The sequence below is a fragment of the Poecile atricapillus genome, chromosome 2 (assembly GCF_030490865.1).
Source record: "Poecile atricapillus isolate bPoeAtr1 chromosome 2, bPoeAtr1.hap1, whole genome shotgun sequence".
In the NCBI taxonomy this organism is placed as follows: Eukaryota; Metazoa; Chordata; class Aves; order Passeriformes; family Paridae; genus Poecile; species Poecile atricapillus.
Genome location: NC_081250.1, coordinates 69,106,890 through 69,134,528, shown reverse-complemented (window position 1 = coordinate 69,134,528; position 27,639 = coordinate 69,106,890). Strand labels below are relative to the sequence as shown.

The 27,639-nt window shown below is 37.8% G+C and overlaps 1 protein-coding gene across 2 annotated transcripts in view; it reads left to right on the top strand.

Moving 5' to 3' along the window:
• The window catches only part of GMDS (GDP-mannose 4,6-dehydratase), a 410,516-nt gene that overhangs the window by 157,674 nt on the left and 225,203 nt on the right, over positions 1 to 27,639 (top strand). For both annotated transcript variants that reach the window (XM_058832047.1, XM_058832048.1), the window contains exon 7: positions 27,456 to 27,583. In XM_058832047.1, coding sequence (XP_058688030.1) covers positions 27,456 to 27,583 — 128 coding nt within the window. The remainder of the gene's footprint in view (positions 1 to 27,455; positions 27,584 to 27,639) is intronic.

Below are 27,639 nucleotides of genomic sequence, written 5' to 3'. Positions count from 1 at the left end.
TTTGAGTGAGACTCCATGGTTGATTAGAAGTCTCTTTTACAATGACAGTTTTCCTCTGCCCTTTAAGTACTGTGACTGTAGAAAACACTCTAAAATTAAACTTTAAATTAACACAGAAAACTGGATTCTCAGTGCAGAAGCCTTTTATTGTGGTCTGTTTCTAAATGAAAAATTAATTCAAGTTTTACAGGAATGCAATTATATAAATTATAGCCTGGCACAAAATATAAGAATTTTAATCATACTTAAATGATACTTATATAAAACAGACCATAATTTCAACTTTGCTTAAAAGGGAAAAAAAAAAGAAAAAAAAAAGATAAAAAAGGAGTCCATATGAATAGGATTTAAATATTAATTTCAGTCTTTGGGAGTCACAGCTGTGAAACCTCATCATACAGTGGGTAGGCAGCATTTACAGTAATTGGTGGTAGAAGTTGATACATCACTTCATTGGAGCAAATGAAGCACAAGTTCCGAATTAAAGGAGAATCATATTCACTAGATTATTTCATTTAGAAGCCCTAATATTTTGCTTTGTATTAAAGAGTTTACTGAGGTGTGTTCACAGAGTGCTGTAAACTAATGTTCAAGTTGCTCTGAGTTATCACTATGCAATCAAAACATTCTGACCATTGTAAGAAGTGTGGGAATATGCAAAAAAAAAAAAAAATTAGCTTGGCATGATTTCTAATAACTCTAAGGAGCTACAAGATGAGATGGAAATTTTATAAACACATGTAGTGTTTCTGATGCTCTTCTATAGACTTCTGCCATTTTTAAGAAGGAAAACTTCATTACTCGTTGCTATTTTGATCCCTCTGATGTTTGTTTCTGCTTTAACACTACTGCAATAGGGTTTTCAATCTGAGGCCTTTTAAACACATTAAATGTCCCCAAAGTCTGTACTTTGAAGTGTCAGGCTGTACTTTTCATTGTGTGTGTGTGCTGGGTGGAGTTTTAGGCTCTTTATGTCATGAACAGGAATCTTGTCCTAGAAATGGTTTCAGTTGTCTTTTTTTGCCTTAGCAGGAGTACTTGCCATGAAAGCAACTCTAACCACAGACCAGTGTTATTTGCATAGTGTTTTTGTGGGAAAAGGCTTGGAAAACTATACAGATAAGAAAATGAAATAACAGTAGTCTTGAGATTGCTTCTTAATAGCCATTCATCACTTTACTAATATTTTGAAGATTGCAAAGACACTTCAGGAGGAAAAGAGGATTTAACTGGAATTTCTAACTCCTATGCAAAGCTGGTAATATCCATGGGAGTTTTAAATGCTTTATGTTTTAGCCTTTTTATATACTGATTTCAAAGACTGAGAATATCTAAATAAATCAATACATATTTTCTTCCAGTACTATATACCGGTATTTCAGTTGGGTTAGGCTTACAATGAATTCATCAAATACAATGTCCTATTGATGGTGGTATTATTTGCATCTTGTCCACACAAAACCTTATTCCCAGGAATCAGAGAAGATCTGAAGGTTGCAGCAACAGTGCCACTTGCTGAGATGCAGAATTGATCGTTCCTGGTGGACAGTGCATATCTGAATTTTAAATAATCCTTTTGAAAATTTCTGTGAAGTTTCTTACACAAAATGTATTTATGGGAAAAAACTGTGGAGACAAACTCTAGTGTTCCTTGTATCCAGGGATCCATGAAATATGCTACAGTGGAAGGCAATGGTAAAGATGAACAGAATGCATTTTTCATACCTTGGAGCCTGCATTGTGGGCTATAATCAAATATAGAAATATTTGTATTTGAAGTATGGGTATCATGTTGAAAGATGGTGAATTGCAGTTGTCTGCCAAGTTGGTCACTGATGTTGAATTGAACAAACAATTCTAAAGAGTTTTCCTTCATGATCTGTATCGTACTGATGTGTTTGGGGTTGCTCAAAAAATCTCTCACAAAGGTATTAGCAAAAATGGTTTAATATGAATTTATGAAAACGTGACTTAAAGTTTGATAGCAGGGTTCACTCTATTACTTACTACATGGATGAAACATACAGAAGAATACTGAGTTAGAATCAATTTGGAATGATTTGCACAGAGACTAAAAGCGCTAAACTGTAAGGGAAACTCATTGAGTCATGAAGTTGCTGAACTCCTGATGCAGCTTAGATGCAGCTAGTTCCAGTTTTAGTCTCAGACCTTTATGATGATTTATGTCTAAAAAAATTAATTCTTTCATTCATTCATTAGTATTCATTTAGCATGCTATCAGAAACTTACTGAGCATCTGTTGTGAATAGGGGATCTCTCCACTGGGATACCTCAGTCTCAGGTAAGGAATCTCAAACCTTGAGATGAGTCCCAGATCAAGGGGAAAGGTAATGAAAAGCAGTCCACTTGCAATTTAAATAGGACTGAAACTGCATTTATCCAAAGTTTTTCGTAGAAAAGTCTTTCTGTCTGAAGTCACAGATTTGAGAGGTGTCCTAATTTAAGGTGGGGATCACTGCCACACAGGCATGCTGCCTTGCAGAGAGAGCTCAAAGGCTCATTTAGGCTGTCATATAAAAGTAATTGGCTTGTAGATGAATTAGAAATAATGGAAAAGGTATGCATGAGAGCCTTTGGACCCTCAACTGTCTTTGTTTTTCACTAATTGCGTCTTGGAAAAACCACCCACTATTCATGTGTTCCAAGCATCAATGCACCCTTGCTAAGTCTGCCCCTTTTGAGGATTTTCTGGAGGAGTTCTTGGCCCAGCTACAGCTCAGATATTTACATCCTTTGGGGCCTGTACCAAAATATTGCTAGTTTGGGTAAGGGGGCCAAGTGCATCTGCCACAATCCCTCTTTATATCATGTTCTTATATTGTAGTGCTGGGGCAGCAGTGCACAAACCTAGTGAAAATGAGAGCTGTCTGATCTCAAGAGATGCTTCCCTATAAAAGGAATTCAAGAATCTACACCTTTTCCTTCAGAATGCCAATTCTTTTTTTTCTGAGCCTTTCCAGCTTCAACTCAGAAAGGAGCACCAGTAGTTAATCTCATGTAGCCTGTATAATAATAGGGAAGTCTGCACAGGGTTCATAAGGGTAAAGAGTGCTTAATTCTAATATGAAAGGTTTCATATTTCTCAAAATTACAAAGGCTTGAGAGAAGTGCTGGATTTGGGAACATTTGGTTTTCTACTTTTATCTTGATCTCTAAGAGAAAGACAGTAACAGGAGTACTTCTAAGATGTGACGCCATAGTGTAAAGCTGAGCACTTAAGTTCGCTGTGTGGGCTTCCTTTTAAGTATGATGTTTCATGTTCTGACAATCAGAGTGACTTTACGAGAACACCAGTGATAAATTCTAAGTTGGCTGAACCCACTGCCTGAGCCTTATATCTTAATTTGGAAATAGCACAGCATTATTAAATTCCACACGTACTTGGGTCTATACTCAAGAGATACATGTGTATGTAACAGCAGAAAATATTATCTAAAATTTAATATGAAGTAAAATTAGTGGCTATATTAGACTAATCTTAATAAAATATACATCTACTTTGAGCCTTTCTGCAGTACTTTCCTTTCTATTATTTTCTTTATATTATACGTACTGCCTCTTATTTGATTTTCCTTTCATTTCACTTAGTCACTTTTACAGTTTCGTAAGATGAAATAGTCACTTTTTGACCAGTACATACTTTTCAGCTCACATAAATCAACACAGCTGCACTGAAGTGAGTAGGGTCGTGTTGATTTATGCCAGCTGAGGGTCTGGCATAGTACTTCCAGTAATAGTCTGGTAATGTAAGATAAGCATGACTTGCTTCCTTTGGGGAAAAGATCTGTATTAGCAGTATACTTTGCTAAAGCTAATTTCTTCAGTTACTTTCGTCCATTTTATCCAGGTATAGCTCAAGAGTTTCCTGATTTATGGTCATGCCAAGGTGAATGGGATCTTCCATTTCTGAAACTTATTTATTGTCTAAGTATGACATGAGCTGAAAAGTAATGTGCTCTATAGCATCTACAGGCAGTCTCTGTATTCAAAAATAAGCAAATAAAAAACTTTTCCAGAGCAATGTTTGGCTTTTTTCCCCCTCCCCCTCAAAACAATATTATGGGATAGCAAATGGAGGAGGTGGTGGCTATCAAGTTGCTGGGGGTAGTTGAACATGTCTCCCACTATTACCAGTGTGGAATTGTTTGCCCTATAGCAATATTGGAAAAGATATTTCTGTTCAGTGAGATGATAGTTTTGACAGTGGAAGAGTGAGGCAATTAGCAAGTCTAGTTTTCAGGAAAGCTGGGGCTTGATCCAAACCTTTTTTAATTCACTGGAAAGATTCCTGTTCTTTTGTTGGACTCTGGATCTCACTAATACTTCCTTTTCTGAGTGGGAAAGCAAACTGCTTGTTGACAGTGTGATTTGTTTCGTCCCAGACAAGCTCTTACTGTTGTCTGTCTTCAGTTCTGTGTAAGAAGTTGTCTCAGGTTTACAAGATGTGCCTTTGGATGTCTGAGATAACTTTCTGATCTGGTTAACCACTTCATTGCTTGCCTCATCTGATCTTAATCTGCCAAGATGTACAAACATGTACAGCATGTTTCCTGACACAATGCAACAAAAGTTTTGTTTGGTTTTTGTTGGGTTTTTTCCCCCCTAAGTAATACTTTGCCTCCACACATGACATCATTGTGTAGATCATTCAGTAGGGAAATTTTTGTGTGTCTGATACCAACTCTGGTAAAGCGGTTGTCATCAGACCCTTGCTGTATAGCCAGAGGGAAAGGATACAACTGCTCATTTCTGTGATCTCTTTCAGCCAGGGTGGAAGTGGCTGAAATGGTATTAGATTGCAGGCTGAATGTTGTCAAAGTACACGTACTAAGATTAAAATGAAAAGAAATCACATCTTAAATAGAATAGGGAGTGTTCTTTGCTTTTATTGTGCATCTGGGTCTCAGGTTTGCCATGGAGAAGAGGGTAAGAGTTTTCCCTGCTCACTGTAAATATGTCTGTGTGTCTTTTGATTTTATGGTTTTTGTTGTTACCTTTTTTTTTTTTAAATCAGTTTTTAGTCTCCCTTTTGCCTCTATTTCACAGAGAAGCCAGAAGCAGATGGTGACATCTGCTACTGACTTTCACAAGAAATCTGTGCAATTCCTACTGTAGCAGCTGCTCTTCCGCATCTACTGTATAGAGATGTAGTCAACATCTGCCAGATTTCCCTTTTTTATGTCTGTGGCTGGAGACTAATTGCTAATCTTTTAAAACACTTTCAGTGCAAGAGAAGCTTGGTCAACCTAGTACCACTGGAAATACTAAGGGCTTTTCCTGGTGCTTTTTTTTGGTAAATTGAGGCCTGTGAAGGACATAAGTGTGTAAAATTTTCAGTGCAAAGCTACATGTCCTTTATTTAATGCAAAATTTCCAAACCCATGAGTATATCTAAATCGAAAAAGTCAGCAAAGTACTGCTTGTGACTCTCCCGTTCCTTGCCGGATGAGAGGCATACAGGCTGGCTGGTGTCATCAGGGACCGTGTGCCTTGCACATTGAAAACTTGATGGCAAGGTACCATGGCCAATGTAAAAGGACTTACTCAGACATTTGTGTGCTAGAGAGCAGCCAAGATCATTTCATGCTTTTTAGTTTGCGTGTTTCAACAGAGAAAGCATGCAGTGTCCTGGAGACATGCATTCTTACTGGCTTTTTCTCCCTGCTGCGAGACTGATCCTGCTAAGTGATCCATGCAGGTGTTCCCTTATCTACACATGCAGTCAGACATCACTGGGGATAAATGTGGGCATTAGGGTCTACTTGCACAAATGGATTTGCAGCAATATTGACTGTAATAATAGAAAATTGCCAGGTAATACCTTTTGTCTGTTTTACCTAAGTACATGTGTTTTCCCCTTGCAAAAGAAGTGGTGTTACAAGAGAAGTAAATTCAGTTAATTATGATGATGTTGAACTTGCTACTGACCAAATAATACAGATCAGAGCACATCAAAATACGTGGAGATTTTTTTGTCTGGTTCTTATGTTGCTAATAAGCCATATTAACCTTGTATTTCTAGTGCCACTTTCCTAGTGCTGGCCAGCATTAAGATATGAATGTAGTGGGACCAGACCAAAATATTAGTGGGTTTCCCTTCATTAAATGGTGTTTTAAAAGCAGTACCAGACATCTGTACTGGACATCTGAAATAAGTACTGGAGTGAGACCATTTCTGCATGCTCTTAATTTTGGACATCCAGGTAATCCAGGTCAGTGCTGTAGAACATGTACATGAAACTGAATCGGGATATAAAAAGATATTTTTTAAAAGTGACTCATTGATAAAGTAAGATACTGTGTTGAACAGTCTGACTACTGAAATCTTTTTGAGTCAGTCTTTGCAACAACAGTTTGTGGTAATATTTACCACCTCTTGTTTTTTGGTTTTTTTCAGTCTCAAAGTGGACCTGCTTCTTCATTTCTATCTCATGTAATTTTCTGGGGTCTATCACCAGTTTATCTAGGTAGTTATGGATATTTCTTGTACAAAAAATAAGTAATTTTTTGCCTGTGGGTTAAGATTTTTTGGAACAGCTGCATTCACAACTCAGATCTCTCCTTGAGCAACTTATTATCTTATCAGAAGCATCTTTTCATCATTAAATCATATGCTCCCTTGTGGCTTATACTGTGTTGAGAAGAAAGTAGATTACAAGTTTTGCTATCTTCCATGATTGATTTAAACATTTTTTAATCTAAAAAATAAAAAGGGGGGACAGAGTATCCCTACAATTTACAAAATGTCAAAACTATTAAATTTAAAAAACTTCGCCAAGTAATTCTTAACATTTCTCAAGTTACACTGACATCTATCAGTGTTACTTTCTCAAACTAAAACGTGTAGACTTTGTTTTCTCAAATATCAGGAAAAAACTCAAATAAAATGCTATGAAATTCATGAGTCAGAAATGTGAAATGGAGTGGAAGAGTATGTATCTCACCTATAGTGTTCTTATTATTCTTAGCCTTCATTAATGCACAAACTTTTAGCAGGATTTTGAGAAATAATGTGTTTTATGTGCCTATTCCTCTATTTTTTCCCTTTGTTACATTTATTTTTCCCCAGAGAAAGCACAGTGGAAAATGTGATCATTGTGCTGTTCTTGTGTATGTGTAAATGAGAAGTGAAATACAAGCAAGATCTGTGAGATTTGCACCTTGCATTTTACAAACTAGCTTAAAGTGAATGCAGAGTTTGCAGGAGGTCAGAAGAACAGAACTGGTTTCAGCCAGAAGTCCATTTAGCCAACTTATCCCATTGCTGGAACATGAGGGGAGAGTACAGGAGACAGCATGGATACAGTGTGGTCATCTCAGACCCGGTAGCGGGTGGTAAGAGACCACACCTGAAAGATGCACCCCAGTCCACTGCTTGTCCATTCCAGGGCTCTGTGGGAATGCTCCAAGCTGCTGCATGTGAGACCCTCTCTGAAGGAAACTACCTCATCTGGGGAACACCACCCCCTCTGAATGCATGGTTAAGTCATAGTTCAGTGGTACCCAGAGCCTACGACAAGAGAGCACACTGCAGGTTACAGTTTTCCCAGATGTGGGGACTCAGCCATGGCCAACCTGTTCTGTATTTCTTGCTTTTTTCAAGAAATTCCTTGAGCCATTTTTGCTTGCAGTTGCATCTACATGATTATTTTGTTCTGTTGTGTTTCATTAAATATCATTGTATTCTGAAATAGAGGCAAGAAAGGAAAAAAAATAAAATCACAAAAAAGAGCAAAGGTCCCATCATTATTGCAAGAGATGTTGCATAAATGAATCTATCCTACATTTTTGATATTCTGTAAGTAATGAATGTTTAGTATTTTAGTCATTGTTGCCATATTAATGATTTCTTAAACTTCTGAAGACCTATGTCTTATTATAATTGAAATTCTGTCAAATATATACATTTTTCATGTGATATATTAGTGTACTGCTTTGTCTTCTTCCTGCTGTGTAATCCAACATCAGTGTTCGCCTGAGACTTTGTACTAGTTTAGGGCAAATTTGGGAGAAAAACTCCAAATGGGGGTTCCCTCCCTTACTATGAAGTGAAAAACATTAGAAATTGCTTACAGCTCATCTTCAGAGTCCTGGGTATCCCTGCAAAGATGTTAAGTATGTGACTCTGTAGGCCTCAATCCACAACCTTCAAATTTTGGGCATCATCTACCAGGTGCAGAAAGTTGAAAGCCTGGTGATACTCTCAGCCTCTAGGCATGGAGTGACTGGCTTATCTTAGTACCTGAAATATTTTCTCAGCAGCGTGCATCCTGTTTTCCCTAAAATAACCCTCCGAAAGGTTGACAATTCCCTCTACTTAGTCATGCATAATTTAAAAAACAATTTAAAATAAAAGTAAATCTGTTGAAAGTGCATGTTGTTTCAGAAGATGACTTGAAATCAACCCACTGAGGCATTTCAGATACACGAGACTGGACAGGAGACACTAATTCAAATTAAACCACTTTCACTATTAGTGGTTCAAAAAACACTGCAGAAGGAAATGTCAACTGATTATTCCTCAACAAAGTTAGAAGGATTCATCAAAAACAAGTGAGAAATACAATGTCATTGTGTGTCACCTCTGGCAAGATTCATCATGCAGTGGGATTTTATAGCAATTGTAGGAAGGTAAGATGCTTTATCTGAGAGAAGATTAGTGCATTTGGTCAGAAATTGCTTTGAACTTAGGAACAGTTTTCTTTTTCTGTCTTGATTTCGCTCAGTGTTTCACTTACAGTTCCTAGAAATGTGTTTAAAAATAAGAAGCAGGACCGCGCGGTAGTTTAATTTCAGACCATTACAAGCATTATGTACTTTCTGGGGATGCACAGAAGTTTTACATTTATGAGCATATCCTGTTGTCACTGAAATAGCTGAAAATCCCAAGAGCTGGCAAACTGCTGATTTTTTCCAGTTTTATTCATCTAATTGCAAGTATTTTTGAAGAGATTTTAACCTCTGTTACAAGGAGTTATAGCAGTGTACATGCTGTCAGCTACATGTGTTTCCCGCACTGTTGATGTTTGCACACCTTGCCAACCATGTTAAAATATTTCCTTTTCAAGGATTTGCCTTTCTTAGACTCTTAAAATTTAATTATGTTCTACTTAATTGTTAGGCAATGATTGGCAAATGAAAGCTATGGCCCAAAGCATTGTAATAAAACCAGATACCCAATGCTATTTAGATGTTGCAATATCAGTTGCATATTTTGATCTGCAAGGGTGTATCTCACCCCTATAGAATGATAGCTGTTAAGACAGAGTCTTAGCAGATTTCCCATGAAACCCTTAAGGGTTGCTCTTTGGTACAGGAAAACAAACCCATGCCAAGAGAGAGAACACAGTATCATGTTTTCTCTACTTTCTCTGAATTTTTTGCCCTAGGACACGTGACTTTGAGAAGGACTGCTATAGAAATGTTGCAGGAATACTGGTGGATTTTTTTATTTTTGAAGCCAAGTCCCTGATTTCATTATATTATATGTGAACAGACTTCTAAGTAGTAAAGAATTATCCAGTAAAGCAACTCAGACCTTCAGTTTACATCCTTTTTCTTTCTTCTCCTCATTTATATTACAATTCTTACATTAAAAGAGATCAAAGGTGTTTATTCATTGCATCAATATCCATCAATAAATAGGTGGATTGAGAATATTTGTCAAAACTTTAAAAAATCCTATAGTAATCGCAGGTGTAGGCAATGCAAATCTGCAAAAATCTAGAGCTCCTTGTGGATTTAAGACAAATCCAGAATATGTGAGAAAAACATCAGTAACACTCAGAAATATTTTACGTTCCATTTCCTTTTCAGAAATCTTAAAACAGTTGCTTTTTTAAGTTACAAATCTTATTTGTGCATTCTTGCTAACACCTTTCTCTTCTCAGCCCCGCCTCATGCCCATATTGTGAGTCATTGGTAGGCATGTGTGCATCCATTAGGGATACTTGTGTTGTGTCATTCACTCTGTGCTCTCACACTGAATTTCTATTTGCTGCAGAGTGTCAAAATAACCACCGGGATCTTTTGTTACCATTACTGCATTGCTTCAAGATAAATGGAGACACTGGGCATTTCCCAAGGTCAGAAAGAGTTCTTCAACTTCCCCAATTTTATGTAATTCTTGAAAATGGAGTAAACTGGAAATTACCCATGGTCTTAAAAACTTTGTTGGTTTGGGATGGCACTGGTACTGTACTTCATTTTAAACATTTCATTTTAATATTAAACTTCATTTTAACATTTAACTGAAGTGCCACTGAATGTGAAGTCAACCCTGTGACCAGAACAAGCATCGAGCAAATGCTCTTTTTTTACTCCCCTGCTGTTTGCTTTTGTATGTATTGCAGTATCTGCCATTAAAAATCAGGCATCAGGCCAGTAGTTGCTAATTTTTCTTTGGTTTTCAACCAGAATGTGTATTCCTCTTCTGAAGTCTTGACCTGTTAGGGAAAATGGGGGAATGGGATGGACTGGTGCTAGCAGTGTGACTTGTGCTCTAGGGGGGTAAAGCATCCACAACTCGTGCATTATGGACAAATCTCTCACCTTTGAATGATCAAAAACCAGACAGTGGATGTGCTTCTCCTTTTTGGAATAGCTGCTCTGTGCCCTGAGCCATAATCTGTCCAGATGTGCTGCAGCTTCCAGGTAGAGTTGTGAATCATCTGAATTTTACTGCAAATTATATGTGCTGTTTGAGGCTTGCATAAAAATAAGTTTAAAAAAAAAGAGTGCAGCACATATACAATTGTTTTATTTTTAGCATATTTTATGGTCCCAGCAGATCTTGCAATATTGACGAAAAACAGGACAAGATTGGTGTAACAGTAATTAAGTCTGGGAACTTAAAAGCTTGACTTCATGTAACAGCAGTAGGCAAGTGCTACCTTTGCTACCTAGTTCTGGAAGTGCTGGTGTTACTAAAGAACTGGCATCAGTTTTTGTTGTGCTGGTGAATCCAAGGTCTGTTGCCAAAATGGTGTCAGAAAAGTGTAAGCCTGTGAATAACAGGTCATTATTAAATTTTTGCTATGTCTCATGATGGTGCTTTTCTTAAGAAAAGCATCATAATCTTAAATTGCACTTAAAGAAGCTCTTTGTTTTGAAATCATGGGATGAAGCAATTCTGGGTTTGATTTCATTAGCATGCTGCAGTTATTGCACAACTCTGGTCTACTTGCAAGTAAGTTAAGTGTCTCCTGTCACTTTGGTTCTACAGGTTCGTTGTGGGTTTGCTGGTGTGGTGATATCATCTGGTTTACCATCACATTTATAGACAGTGATAACCAGGCATCAACACCCATGAAGAAACCCACAGAGTCATCAGGGAATGTTCATTCATTTTTTCCAAAACTATGTATGTGTGTGAGTGCGTGGATGATGCTTGAAAATGGCTGCCTGCACATGAAAGTCTGATGAAAAAATTTGTGTGTTCAGTAAAATTCTCTGTAAAAGAATAAATCAAAATTTTCCTTACAGAAAATGTATGTGAGGGTTCAGTCAAACTCAGTGTTTGTTCTTCTGGTTAAAATCCGATAATTTAATATTTAATACAAAAGGCTTGGGATTCAGCAAACAAAATCTGAGAGATTTAACACTTTTTAAAATATACTTTTCCTTGAGGCTACTGAAATGCAAAAAATTAGAACATTAATCCTCAATAGGTTAACAGAAATGCCTCTTATTTTTCTGTAGCCTGTCAGGAAAGAAATACTTATGCAGCCACATGATGAAGTAAGTTATTTTTAATAAAAATCTCAGTTGTCTTTATCTGATTTTCAAACCTCCTGTTTAGTGACAAGAACATTCGGATTTTTCAAAGCCCAGGGAGTCTCGCATATTTTAAAGCTGCTTCCCAGAGAGCTTTCAAGACATAAACATAATATTAGTACTTTTAAGAGGTCCTTATAATTCTCTGCTTCTAAAGCAGAACTTCCCAGCTATGTACTGATGTAAATGACAGCTATCTTGAAATATTAGCTTAGCTTCATTTCCATTTTACTCTACAATAATGTTTGTGGGAGACACTGCTAAGATTAATATAATTCATTTTAAAAATGAGAAAAAAATCATGTTTCCTGTACACAATTGTTTTTTCTGGACTTGTGGTGCTTGAAAAATACCAATAACTAAAAAACAAAAACAAGTAAAACAGCATGCAAATTCTTTGGTTTGGATCTGATTTTTCTTAGACTGACAAGTCTGTTCAGTTTGGCCAGATCAAGAATTGTTTATCTGCCTTGGTATTTCTGAATTAGTTCAAGCTGAAAACTCTTTAAATATAAATTTAGATGGTTAGGGAATGTCCTCTGAAAATTCTCAGTTAATTATTCTGGTCCAATAATCAGGTATTTTTTTCTTGATTCAGTTCTGCATTAGGGTAAGTAAAGAATTTGGTTCAGGTAACAGCTGTGGTTCAGTTACCATTTTATATGGAAATAATCTGTACTGATTTGGTATTAGGCTGAAGCAGTTTGGAGAGAGTTTGTGTTTGTGTCTACAGCTACATGACTGTCTTTAAGGAAATCAAGGAAATATGGGTTAAAAAGAAGTAAAAGCAAATGATATAAAATCTGAATTTTGAATCTGCATTTTTATAACCTTACTATAGAAAATGGATAGAGAGTACTTTGTTTTGAATCAAATACTGTTTACTTAATTCCATTGAATCTCTTAAGAATAACTTAAAATTTATTTTCATAAGCCAGTATGTCTATAGCCCTTGCTATTTTAAATTCTTCACAAAATATTTTTTCATATTTAAGTTTATTATTTCTGTATAATTACTCAAATTTTCTTTTTCAGGCGCTTGTTTTGGGTTCTCTTTTAAATTGGTAGACAGATTAGAGGACACTGGTGGCTTCTTTACCAACCTCTTCTAGGCTATGCAGAAAAATTACTAAGAAATGGGTTTTTTTCTGACCTGCTAAAGTGTAACTATTTTAAAAGAAACCAATGGGTTGAGTGTTTAAAGATTTAGTATCATTTTACCCGTATGTACTTTTAAAGTGTGGATTTGCATTAATTGATATGCCAGAGTTCAGCTGCATTAGGCATCTGCACAAGTTGTGATGCTCAGCAGATCAAGAGATGGTGTTACAGCATTTACCCCATTCCCTTTTCCAGAATGGTGCCATGAGCACTGCTAGTGCTGTGCATGGACATAGGAAGAAAAAAAAAACAGTGGGCAGAACCATGCAGAGACTGCAAAAAGGACATGACATCCCATTTTTGTTTAAAAGTCTTTCCTGAAACCCTACCTGAACACCAATCCTGCATGTTATTTCACATCTCTGTCCTTCAGGCTCAGTTCTGCTCTTGACCCTGTGAGCTTTAAAATAAGTGTCTCTGAGGAGAAAAGTCCCTATTTTTTCAGGGGGGGCTTGGAAAAAACTTCATGAGAATATCACTTACCTTTGGCTTAGTATTTCTTTAGGTTACTTCCATAGGAGACGAGGTTAAATCTATTGTTGTTGACTTGCCAGTCACATGACATAAAAAATATGTGCAGCTGATTAAATTTGAATTGAAATAGCCTTGGAAAAGATGGGGGCTCCCTCTCAGATGAAATAACATGTATGTCCAAGAAAATCATAAATAAGCTGTTGGGGGTTTTTTGGTATCTATCTCTCATCATAATAATTACCAAAGTGTTTACTCACAGGTGCAAAATACTTAGAGAGCCTCCTTAATCTCCAATTATTGTTGCCCTCTCATCTTGACCTCTCTTGAAGTGTTTTATAAACAATTTAAAGAATAAATGAAGTATTAGAAACAGTTATTATAGAGCAGGCAAAGTTATTTGCTTTCTTTGAGTGAAGGGATATAATTTATAAAGGACTGATTACACTCATCTGTTTTCTGGGTAGCCTGTAAGTTTACTTTACCATGGCAAGGCAGAATAACAGAGAAATTGTGTCATGGGAGCCAAGTAAGATATTGTAGCAGTAGGAAATCCAATTGCCTTGTCTTACAGCCATTTGTCTCGTCCGTTGTTTCTGTCAAATGATCATTTGAATCAAAAGCATTTAAAGAGATTTTCTTCCTCTGCTGTAATGAGAACAACAGAGACTTTTATGCTGCAGGACATTCCTACTAGGTCTTTCCTCCTCTAACATGGCTACCTGCCAGTCCTTGTTATTACTGAAAGTTGCTTCATTTAATACATTTTATAAAGTGTCTCTGCTCGACTTCGTGGCTGTCACTGAGGTTATGAGTCAAGAAGGAGAGTGGGAATGGGAACTCTGATTCAGCAAGGCTTAGCAGCAGAGAAGTTAAAACTGAGAATGTTGGTGGGTAGCTTATTACTTAAAACCTACTATTTTTCAAGATATGTGTTTGAATTGAAAGAAAAATACAGTGGAAAGCAAGTTTGATCTCTTTGCCTTACTCATTTTACCACGTTGCTTCTGTCTTGCTTACTAATCAGAGGTTGGTGTCAAGGTTCTTTGACTCTAACTCTCAGAAAGAAGGGCCCTGTCTTGATGGGAGCAGCCATCAGAAGCTGCCTCTGTAAGTCTGCAAGCCATTCCCACCTCTGCTGTGCACTTCTGTCAAGCAGGGATCACACGAGGGTCCTGGAATCATCAAAACAACAGAGCCTGTTGGCTCCAACTCAGCTGGAGCTGGGGAAAAGATGCCTGTTGCTCTTCTCTTACATGGCTTTTTTCTGTCTCTTTCCTGATCTCCCTGTGAGGCAGACAGAGTGGAGGCAGTAGAGCAGCAGGGAAGAAGAAAGGGTGACAGTGATTGTCTATTCCACATCAGAGGACAATTTTGTAGTGTCCCTTTGCAATTAGAAGAACATTTGTCAACCCTGATGTCTGCCAACCATAGTTCTGCAGCCCCTGGAGAAGCTTGTCTTATCAAACTGCCTTTTTTTTTTCTAAATGGATAGAAGACACTGTCATTTCCAAGATCAGTATTTGAGTGAAGAAATAGGGCAGGATGTTGTTGTAGACACATATATAGAATTACATCTTTATTTCTAGTACTTCTGGCAGAAGAAGGGAGGATGGAGAGATACATTAATAACAGGTGGTTGTTGTCAGCAGAATAAGACTCAAAAATCCTACAGTAACTCTGTGTCCTACAGTAATTTTCTTGCAGGTCCAACACTCTTAAAAATATACCTTAGCAGTTCTAAGATGCTTCTGAAATATTCCGTAGCTTTTAGAGTCAGAATTTTGAAAGTCAGTAGGTCTGTGTGTACACATTTGATATTTAATCAATCAAAGGGCTGGGGCCCTTAGAGAGAAGAGTGTGGTCAGAGGAATTCAGAGTTTGAGACTGATTCTTCGCCTGCTGCATCTGGAGCCTAGTGGGGGTGCTCTGGGGAGCAAATGAAGATTTGGCTTTGGCTCAAGGGAGGTCCCCTGTCATGAGATGACATATGAAGGTTATGCATATAAGTACCAAACCCTTGCACTCCCATACTGTGCAGCATTTCACAGCCAAGAGATAAACAGATTGTAGCTGTTTTAAAATAACAGCCTTTTTTTTTTTTCTCTGATTATCTCTGTTTGCTGGGCTATTAGGTTCCTTTTGTTTACTCCTGCCTTGAGTCAACTCCCAGGTCGGTGTGTCTTGTAAATCGGGTATGATACTTTCTGCCAGATATCACTTGTACCTGAAATGTTGGGTACTGTAGACTTTCTTTTAAAACTCTCATGAGTAATTGCCAAAAGGTCGTAGCTACAGTGTCCCAAACAAATGCATGTTATGAATGGTCCTCTTTTTTAGCCTACTTTTCCTTTAAACATGCCTGTTGGGTTTTGAGTACCTGCAGTTAAATGGTGTTGCTTTTGGCAGGGCTTGGTGAGCAAATGAGGCATAATCTCTCTGATCTCAGTAGTCTGGTCAGTCAGCCATGACATTCTCAGTGTCTTTTCTTTCTACACCCTGTCTGAACAGAGCCATAGCCCAGGCAGCTCTCAGTGGGGTTGCCAAAGATTACCATGTGCAGTGAAGCAGCAGATGGCAGGACAGTGGAAAATATGCAGTCCCAATCCCTGGGTTCACGTGGGGTTCAGGGTTAAATTTCAGTGATTTCCCTCTCTGCTCCTCAAGCCTGTCAATAAACTGCCCTTCGAGAGATGAACTCTTTAGTGTGCTTTGGGAAACTATTTAAAGTTCAGTTTTGTCCAGTTTTGGAAGTGTGTTCTAGACTGAAGCAGAAAATTTAAGCGTTCTGTGGTTACAGCAGTTGAAGTCTGCCTCAACTGAGTGTGGGCATAAAAAATGAGCTATATATGAATATACCCTGAAAACTATGAAAGGAGGGTAAAAGGAGCTTTACAAATTTGATTGGCTAATAAATTGTGTAATGAATGAGGGGTGTCTCCACAAACTTAAATTTGTGCCTATATGTTTTGATAAAGCCCTTGTTTGCACTTTTAATTTTTCTCCCCACAGGCTCCCTCTTCCTTATTACTTGCATGGGATGGAGAGTTCTCACTGGAATGACCCAATGTTCAATCCTGGGGTAGGGGAATGTGGAACGGTGGGCAGAGAACAGGAAAAAACATTCTTTTACAGCAGATTTATTTACTTTATTGAGTGATTTCATCCCTTTTTGATTCTTTCAGAGTACTTCCGTCTCATTGTTTCACAAATATCAAGATATTTAACTTTCCCAAATTCTTGTAAAATTTTGGCATTTTACCTTCATTTGTGGGGAGGGGAGGAAACAAAAGCATGAAAAACAAAAAAACAAAGTCTACATTGCTTGATTGATTAGTTCATGTTCAGAATAAAACTCTCACCTGTTTCCACCTTGAGCCTTGGTAACAAGCACATAGAGGAATATGTATCAGTGACTAACTGGGAACCTGGATTTAAGTGACTTTCTCAGCACCCTTTCAGAATTTGCACAAGAACCAGGCTTTTGCTCATTTTCCTGTCGCAGCATTAATCAGACTGAACTGTGAATCTATCATTTCTTTCTCTGAAGTTCTTTACCTTCAGTTAGCTTCAGGCTCCGTAGGACCCATGCCTACTTCATTTCTCACACGACAGCAATTTTTACTCTTAGAGCAAGTCTGTTCTCCAGACAGGGGGCTATCCTATTAGGAAAAGGATTACAGTATGATATCTAGAGATGTTCTGTAAAATTGTATCATTGTGCATTCAGAAACAACACTGAAACACATAATCCTAAATTCTGGTTCTAGGATTTACGGCTTTGTCCTGAGTATGTACAGAACGTGTGCGTGTGCACGCGTGTTTTTCTGTGCTGCATGCACGGCTACCTGTGGGGATATTAAAATGATGTGAAAGGTCCCACTAAAAATACAAAGCCAGGAAATTCAGAATTGGGCTAACTTTCTGTCCTGGTTTCACCCCATTGTGTTCAAGTATTGTAGACATCTCAGAACAGCAGGTGATCTGACTGCCTCTTGTGTTGCTAGAGGAAGTATAAACTAACTTAAATGGGAAATATCACAAAAACAGGATAACAATGAATTTCAGGAGTCTACAGAGGAAGAAGTGTTCTTAAAAATACTGTTATTAAAACAGTAGTGAGCATGACAAGCTGAATGGTGGTAAATGGATGTATTATATAGACTGATTTTTTTGCAATTGAATCAGTTTCCAAATGTTTTGTTTCATATTTTCTCGTGCAAAACTTTTGTGGTGACTGGACACGTTAATGGTGGTGTGTTTAAGTTTGGCCTCTTCTTTGTAAATTTAAGTAATCTGACTTCAGCGAAACTGCACCAATTTATCTTGCCAGAAAGCTGAGTTCTCTGTGTTTATAGCTGCGTATTTATTTTTATTTTTAATTACACCAGAGAAACTCTATTCCCACAGAGAAAGAATTCAGGAGTGGACTTCAGTTTCAGTGGCAACATTAATAAAAAGGAATATTCATTGAAATGTGTGTATATTTCAAGAAGCTGTTAGAATTTTACTTAATGATTGTGTTCAAAATATTTTCTCACTAAATAAGGGTCCATTTCCTTTTTCGGTGCCTTATTCATTTCAGAGTGAAAATTAACAACATGCCCAGGCTTTGTCCCAGAGGGCAGTTTGCTCTCAGCAATGGTTTTTATGCAACCTCCTGACATACCCTTTCTGCCTGTGGGAGAGCTGCCGCTCTGTCTGGTTTCCAGTTTGGAGCTTGGGTGTGGAAGCTGTAGCACCCTTGCTTAACTTCAGGTTCCCCTGAGAGTGATCACATCCTGCGCTGCAGTAAGGACATAGCTTTCATGGGAAGTTTAAGCAACCAGCAGTAACTACAGCTAGGTGAAATAATGTTTTTATTGGCTTTCTGAGTAGAGGAGGTCAACACAGCTAGACCAAACATGGCCAAGTCCTTTGGACCAGAAGGGACATGCTGTCTTTGTTGGCTTGTGGTCTTTCTGTTGTACTGTCATCGTGTCTCTGCCTTTTCACCCCATTCTCTTCTTAAACTTTTGGGGCTTATGGGGGATTACTTGAGGGCTGGATTCCTCCTGCTCCTGCTTGACACAATCAATTGAAGCTTTTTTTACAGGGGTCTGTTGATAAAACACTACATTTCAGGGTTGTTACTTTGTTTTTATCCAAAATAATGACTTCCAGGGTTGTCCTGCTTGGTCTTCAGCAGAACCACACTGGTCCCTGTGCGGAAGCAGAGCTTGGAAAATGGGGACAGCAGGGACTGGGAGAGTAGGCTGAGAGCACTGTGAGCTGGTCTCATGCCCTGGGTTGCACACCAGCTTGACTGCATGCCACAGCACACACCAGAGATTATTTTTTGGGCTCTTAATGTCTGAGCCAGGTATTTAATTGATTAGTCTGATAGGAGTCTGAAAGGGTGTCTTTAGCTGGAAGACTTCATCCTTGTAACTGTAGAACTTTGCAAGTGGTGATCTGTATATTGACTTGTTGGGATCATCAGTGGTGTTGGAGGTGTATTTCTCATCATATCCTAGCTGAGAATCCAACTATTCATAACATGGAAGATGGAAGGAAACGTAGCACCTTGCATTTTATCAACCTTGTACTAGAAAAACATGTGCCTCCTTGCAGAAGCTGAGATTTCCTTTTTTTTGCTTCCCTCCAGTTCTCGCTGGCCCTCACCTTGTTGCTCCTTGATGAGCTCTTTCCGCTCGGCTGCTTCCAGCTCCCTGAAAAAATGATTCAGCTGTGTCTCAGGACCCCCTCTTGGTGATTCCAGGACTTCTGTAGCAAACGGTGGTTTAATAAAATCTAAACACATTTACAAAATGATGTATTGAGGGCCTAAAGGGTGCCTCGAGGACTACCGCTGTCGCAAAGCTAACCAGAAGAAAGTCCTAGGAGAAAATCGGTTGAGCAACAAAGCTCCAAAGGGAGGCACATGGATTAGGAACATCTTGAGTTATGCTGTATAAGTGTCAAACCCGTCTAGCGCTGCTTTATTAGTTTGTGTGGGAGGCAAAGTTTCAAATAAGCTGCTTGGCTGTAGCCAGACCATTTCTCTCGCTCCAAGAAAATACATCAGCACTGACTCAGCAAATTTGCCGCTGTGACTGGTTTCAAGGCTAGCTCTTGTTACAGTCTAACCTACAGCAAGAGTAAAGGAAAATTCTTTTTCTCCCTGACTTGAAGTGAAATGATACGTTTTATACTCAAGAAATTTGCACGTTAAAAGTTAGCACAATTATGGGTCCACAGAAAGTCATGGAAAACCTGTGCAGAACTTTGTTTACATCATGACCCACCGCAAACTGGTGTCCCAGCCACCTGGAGAGGTTGAGAGACCAACCAGATTTAGTCCCTCAGAGGTCAGAAGGTCCAAGAAACTGTATTAGTCAGTCATGTGTCATCAGGTAAGATTAAAAGCCTTGCCTGCTTCATCTCAAGAGAGTGTGAGGGTAAAGGCTGAACGTCTCAGCTTGAACCATCAAACAGCAACTTTTTTGATGTGCTACCGGTTGCTGAGAGGATGGAGGAGGGGAAAGACGGGGAGAAAAGGAAAGGGGTGTTAAATTTGAGATCACAGATGTCTGAACTGCGATAGCCACTAAACAAGGAAACTTAAAATCAGGGGGTTTTGTGCAAGTTGCCTGAGATTGCAGGATAAGTCTATTTTGTACAAGTGCTGGATTTTCCTTTTGATTGCATACAGTTCTAGCTATTATAGCACCAATTAAGCAAAGCACGTACTTAACTACAATTGTTTACACAAGCTTTAACAATGTAAAGAGTCTGTACTGATGGGCAAGCACACTCATGTTTACCCATGGCTCACACATGCAAGGGCTTGCCTAATTCTGTGACAGCTGAAATGAGAGGTTTAATTCAATAATCTTAGTTGTACAATTTAAAAAACACAGCTTTAATGAATGTTAGAAAATCAGAGTGGCTAAAGACGTTTGCCTTTGTTTTACAATATAGTGTATATGAACTGTGATTAAAAAAACCAAAGTGAACAGTTTGGAGCAAAAGGTTAAGTTTTCTGTAAGCGAAACACTGTTCTGTTTATGTAAGTGCCATTAGCAACATAAACTTGGGAACAGGAATAACACTTTTACATATTGTTTTCAGTATTAATGTTTGGGTTTTCCTTTATAAGAATCTTTGATGCCTCACCTTTTCCTGTTCAGTGTACAGTTCCTGAGGGGAAAATATTTTAATTTAAGAAAAATTATATGGAGGAAATATACTAAAATAGCACATGCTGGCCAACCATTATTGGTGGTATATCACCTTGTCCTTTTAACAATCCCATATGATAGATCTGAGAAGTGTAATTAGTCCAAAATAGTGGTATTTTAATTCTGAAATCTAATAGCTATGTGTTACACCCTACAAATGTAGATCGTCTGCTAATCAAACATCATTTTTTCACAGTCACTTTAGAGAACTGCTGCTGTGTAGTCACGGAAGTGATCCTGTCGTTTTTTGAGGGGTGGAAACCTATATCTGTTTGTATGCAGAGCAGTCATGAGCAGTCTAAAGCCCTGATGACAGATGCCCTGTGCAAAGTGAGCACCACTGAGTCACTGGGGAGCGTGGCTTGGGCTGCAGAAAATGCCACCTCTGATTCTTGTCCTTTGGTGGTGGTTAGTACATCTCTTCCCCTACTTCTGTGTCCTTTTTTCTGTGTACTTTTTACAGGGCTTACTAGTTGTCCCCTGAGGTAGGCTTTGTGCTATCTTTTCACCCACTGGAAAAAATAAAAGTTTTCCTACTCTCTGTGCTCCCCCCACATTTCTGTAACTTGTTGTTCCTCACAAGACTGTCTCTCATTTTCCACTCAGATTATAAAAGGCAATAATTTGTGCTTCCTCCACACATAGTTCAGTGACCTCCTGTTGCCCTCAGCTGTCCAAATGTTCAGTGTGCAAGTGGATGGCAGGGGCAGAGATGCTCTGGGGTTGAAGTGCATCAGCCCCCTCCACTGTGCTGCCCTCCCCTGCTGATTTCCACCTCTCAATGCCTTCATCGTTCTGCCTTAACCTGCTAATTTTTGAAATATAAAAATATTTTAGCAGTGCATTTTCCATTATTTAACCAATGGGCACCCAGGGAATCAGTACCACACTTCTGTTGAAAACTAATGTGCTATTGGAAAATGGGGCCAAGGAGAATTAGTGAATTTTGGCATCGTAAAGGTTATAATGTGTATCAATATATTATTAAACAAAACAATTCAGTTTATATGCTGATTGATGTCTTTGTTAGTGGTATTTAAAAGAATTACTACCACATCATTTTATTTAAACCACGTATTTCAAAGTAGTTCCAAATGAAGGTCACTTGTTAAAGCAGAACAATTTTATCCTCATGTTACTGGACCACTGCTTTCAGTCTGGGATCTGTGGATTTTTTGTTACCTAATTGTTTCCCAGGGGATTGATATCCTTTTAAAAAAGAATATTATCAGTAGCTTTATCTTTCCTGTTTAGAGAAAGATACATATCCATTGGAAAATAGTTTGGGGTATGTAAACTGAAAATGTTTGAAAAACATTGCAAATATATTAAAAAATCTGAGAAAACCACTACCATCAGCTATTTCTAAAATTTTAAAGAACAGAGAAAAAGATTGAGAATATTATGATGAAACAAAGTATTTTCAGCTATGCTAGATAGGATTAAAATGTAAGGATTAAAGCACTATATCTCATGTTTCAGGAAATAAAATTATTTATTGACCCAGTCAGGAAGATGTTTCCCATGCATGATTTTACAAGGAATTGCTTATGAATCATATCACCCCTATTTCATATATATTTCATTTTGCAAAAATCTGATTGTGGCCTTTATGGGAAGCTCATCCAAAGATAGATGTATTTGCTGAGTAAAATTTGTAGGATGACAAGCAGAAGGGGAAAAAAAATAACTTTTAACCGTGATTTTCCCTTTATTTCCAAAAAGTGATGTTTCTACTTTGTACAATTGTTGTTGTGAGAACAATTTGCTATTTTAAATTGTGAATGAATTCACAATTTAAATGCATGTGTGCTTAACATATATTAACTGCTCTACTAGTTTTACCAAAATGCAATACTGTATCAGTGGTTTTGATCAAGACTCAGTTTAAAATTCCATTTAAAACCAAAATATGGAAGGTTAATTTAAAGATCTATAACTTGATTTTTCATTTGGTTTACAATGACCAATTCAATTGGTTTACAGTCCATTTGCTTTGAAATAATTATTTTTGATTTTTATCAATGTAAGGAGATTCAAGGCTTCTTCTCTTAGAAGATCTGAGTGTTGCTTTGTTTTTTCATTTCAGCTTGTTACAAAAAATGGAAAAGGTTCTCATAGAATGGAAATGATGAGCAGTGTGGATTTTCAGGCAATCAAAACATTTTAATGAGCTCATTAAATGTATCATTTACAACACACATATGTTAAAAGAAATATGTTTCTCTGGGTTAGTAGAAGCACTAGGTACACAATGTGTTTGAACATGTTAGGCTTCCACCAGAATCTGTGCCAGAACTGGAGAAACCTGGAGGAAAAAAACCCAAAAGCTTCAACCTTTTTCTTGTTTCAGTGTCTTCAGAAACAGAAACCTTTTTATCATATTTTACACAAAATGAAGAAAAAAGGTGTTATGAGAACTTGATAGGTTTTTCTAGGTTTACATCTCAGTTGATAGATAAGGACTGCTATCGAATGCTGTAAGATTGATTGTTATTTTCTGTTATTGCTAGGGTTAATAATGGATTTTCTTAGGAATGCAACAACTAGTGTTTTACAGGGAGAGCAGTCTTCCTAAGGACACAGTTTTGTCATTAATTGGGTTTTCTATGTAGTCTTGAGAGCTTGGAAAATGAGGGCTCTTTTCAAAAAGACAGATAACTACAATAGTGGCTCTTAAAGCTGATTCATCCATTTGGTTGCCTCTTCTAAACCACAGATTCCAGAGAAAAACACCTACTTCAAACAGGCAGTTCCCCGATGATTCACAAAGAGTGAAACCCCAGTGCTGATAAAAGGAATGGGGCAGAGACTAAGATTTATTTTTTTTCTGTCTTGGGGAAATCCAGCTTTGGAACTGTAGGTGCATTAAGACCATGCCTCCTAAAGCAATAGTTTTCAATATGTATTAATGAGAGATGTGTCCAGCTTTCAAAACTACATCTTTACCAGCATCATTCTCAAAGGGATGAGCTGTTTTCCACCCTGAGCTAGGCAGCACAATGGGTGACAGGCCTGGGCTGGAGCGCAAAAGCTATTGCATTATACGTCTGCTATTTCTTTTCATCATAGTATTGTTCCTGCAGTGGTTTGATGACAAGTTATATGTTTTACAGATCAGCTCTGCTTGACGAGGAATCCTTGCTTTAAGTCCTGTCTAGGACTAACCGGGTTTGTAAATCAGACTTTATGGTTCTTACTGGAATGCTAACGATCTCAAAGGGAGAGTTGGGGTTTTGAAAACAAATCTAAGCTAATGCCCAGGGTTCCTGAAAGAACTGTTAATATCATGAAACCTCTTGTTAAAGGCCCCTTTTAAAATATAAGAACTTGTCAGACCCTGCTGAACTAGGGCAGTTTGGAACCACTGACATGACACACCAAAGCATCCTTTGCTGGGTCTGGCCATATCTTTTCTGCCTGGCCACGTCTTTAATGCTGCATTGCAGCAATTCCAGTGCTGCCAATAGCAATGCAAACCAGAGCGTAATGTGGCCCATCATGGTTTGGATGTATTTGCTGCATGGATAACTATGTGAGGCAGCTAGCCCAGCATGCTTGGCCCTACTGACAGGAAGAATGACTCTTCTCTGGGTTACTGTAGGAAAGTGAGCTCCCAGACATTTGCCACCCACGCACATTTTGAAAAGGCGTTCAAATAAGTCAAAATACATCAACCGTGTAACTAAGTTTTGAACACTCCGCATTTATTCGTACTAGGTGTAAGCAATGAGTTGTGTTTTACAAATCCTCTCTGAACTGAGGAAGCAGTGCAGAATCAGGAGACAAATACGGGACTCTGACATCTCTCTTTCCCACCAGTCTAAGGTAGCTTCTGTCACTATCGCCAACAAATTTCCAGATTAATTAGTAAGGTTAAAGCATAACAATTTAGACCTTATTCACCTGTGATAAGTGGTGGTATTTTAGCTGCTGCATCATCTTGATCTGATGAAAATCCACATAAAGGGTAAAGTGATTAACACACCAGAAGCTCTGATGATACTCTTTCTGGCACTGAATGGCTATTTTGTGGAGAAAAGTGCTCTTGTGTGTTCAACATTAGTAAATCTTCCCTACCTCCTGGCAAAGAAGGAAGCTAACCATTTCTGTGCCTCAAAAGATATTTTATATTCAGTTATACAAAGATATGTGTAGTATTTTGCCTAGACCTTTTAGATAGAATAAGTCCTGAGGAAAAAGACATTACTTCTGCTAAATTTCAGACCAAAGCAATGTCATAGCCAAATTGCAAACCTCTAGGACAGGGCATTTTAGTGGAAATGCTGACACAGCCTTAACCATTTTGTGTGACTCCAGCAGGCACCAGCTTAAATTCTACTTATGATGTGCATTTAATGGCATGGGATCAAACATAGAGTGTATTGGGACATTTTAAGATACTGTATTTGAAGAGAATCAGTACTTAAACATTATTTATGAACCATATCATTTAAATGCTTCTGAAATCTGCCATTCGGTACTTGGGTGCATGAAAAAGTTTTCTAATCACATTTCTCAGAATGAAGAGTAGCATAGTTTTCTTCCACAGCTTTAATGCTGAGGCACTTCCAAGAAGAGGGTTGATATTATTTAGTGGGACCATTACTGGAATATCTGTGGAAAATAAAAGTTTTCATTTTTCATTGTGGTGCTCTCTAGTTCTTCATTTCAGCCTTTTGAGGGATAGTCCAATTTTGCTTGGAGAATATCTTTGAAGATTGTTTCTCTCCAGTTAACAGTGACTCTGCAAGAAGACAGCATGTACTAGGATTTGTTGTGTTCAGCTAGACAAATCAGCTCTTTCTTGTGTGGTAGCTTTCATATGATTAAAGTTAAATTGAGAGCATAAAAGGTTTTCTCTTACACAACCTAATATGCTTTTTTCTGCTTTTTTCTGCATTTTTTTTTTTTGTTTTTTTTTTATGCTGAGGAAGCGTTTGCTCCAAAAGGGAAGTTGACATTAATTAGCTGTCCAGGTTGACAGTAAAACTTGCTTTAATGCAGGTGGTGACTAGAACTCTCATTGCTTTTGCTGCAAATGGGAATGTAGCGTTGAAAGCAGTCAGTTTTGGTTATTACTCAGTTGCAGCTTGGAACTTTAAATCATCTATTTTATGCTAGGAAGAAACCTGTTCCTTCAACTGTTATTTGCTGAATAAAAATGCTAACTGAAATCATGTTAGTGCAGAAGGTTAGGAAATTTCAGAGCTAGTCCTAGTAAGTTTTTGCCACAGGTTGAATCTGTTTTTAATTAATTAGCAATAATCTGTGTGAAGGTCTCAAAGCTCTCTGTTGATAAGTTAAAAATGGAAGCAATCTCTGGAGAGGTACCAGTGATTGACTAAACCAAAATCCAAAAACCTAAATCCAAAGGGACTCTGTCACTGTTTCATCCTTTAAAGAACAGGCACAAATCGATGATAAATCCTAAATGGCTAATAACCGGAATTGCAATTAGTTCAGAAGTTGATGAAAAATTTAAAATTGTATCTTAATCCTGTGGTAAGGTCTGAATTATTTAAGTTATTCATTCCACATGATTCTTAGAGGTGTGGTGTGCTGCTTTTTTTTTTTTTTTTTTTTTTTTTTACTTTTAGTAGAGTCAAATGGAAAGAAAATTGCTGTAGTGCTCTTGGCACTACAGGAAAAACTAGTAGTCTGAAGAAGACACTTCACATTATTTAATAATGTTGCAGCAACCTACTGTTTGTTTGACAGAAAACAGAACATATTGAGATGCGTATCTGAAGAGCGGAGGTCCATAATGAAAAAAATTATGTGTATGCATTGAATGTATAAGCTACACTTTTGATACTTTTGAAATTTGCTAAAAACATTTTGCAGCTACAGATATTTTCACTAACTCTCCTGTTTTTCATTTGGAGGAGGTATCATCTGTCACCATTTAATCATATCTTATTTTAGCTATTAAAAAGGCATGTAATTTTAATTTTTGTGGCTCATTAGTGTGCAAATGCCAGTGGGCTTGTTTAGCCTAAACTCCTGGTCTAAATTCAAATCCCTCTGCTTTTGAGGAGACTATGACCACTTTTAGAAATACAGCCATTGTAATCTGAAAATCAAGATCTGGAAAGAAGTAACAAGAAATATTTTTTAAAGCAACTCCACTGGAAGCAGAAATGAGTGCAGAAATTTTCCAGAGTAATACAGTGAACAACATACTGAAATATGGTAAAATAAAGCACAGTTTGCTACTGAAAAAGTTAAAATCACAATTTCGTGATCTAACTGAACCTGAGGGACGAAGAATCCCAAACAACTAAAAAGGTAAAATGCATTTAGCCATTACAGTTCTTTGGAGAATATGTAGTATTTGCATAGTTTCAATTTTTTTTTTTTCTTTTTTATTACTAAACACATTTATTTAGATACTTGCGTTCCTTGAAAAAAAGAAATTAAAAAGGAAAAAAGAAACAGCAACAGAAAACTTGAGGGTGGTCTAAGATGTCTGTCTTCTTTATGTAACCTTTTGCATTTTCTGTTTAAGAACTGACATTCCAAATGATTTTCTTTGGCATTATGCCTGGAGTGAATACTGAGGCAGCAAATTAGGAATGCTTAAGAAGTCCCACAAAGAAAGATGTTTGCTGTGAAAGTGCAACTAATGTGACACTTGCACTGGAAGCTTCTTAGCTTGCTAAATGATAAAAGATGGCATGGGTCTAGGTGGTGCAAGGGGGGTGAGTGAAAGTGCCATGTGCTGAGCTGTACAAGGTGTCTCCTGTGGCCAGCTGTCTGCCACTGTGCCTGTGCTGATACTACCTTGTGTTTCTCTTCCAGGGGCTAACTTTGTCACTCGAAAGATCAGCCGCTCGGTAGCAAAGATTCACCTTGGACAGCTGGATTGTTTCAGCCTGGGCAATCTGGATGCTAAGAGAGACTGGGGCCATGCCAGGGACTACGTTGAGGTAAACTGTGGGATTTTTTCTGAATCATCTTTGTGGAGGGGATAATACTTACTGCC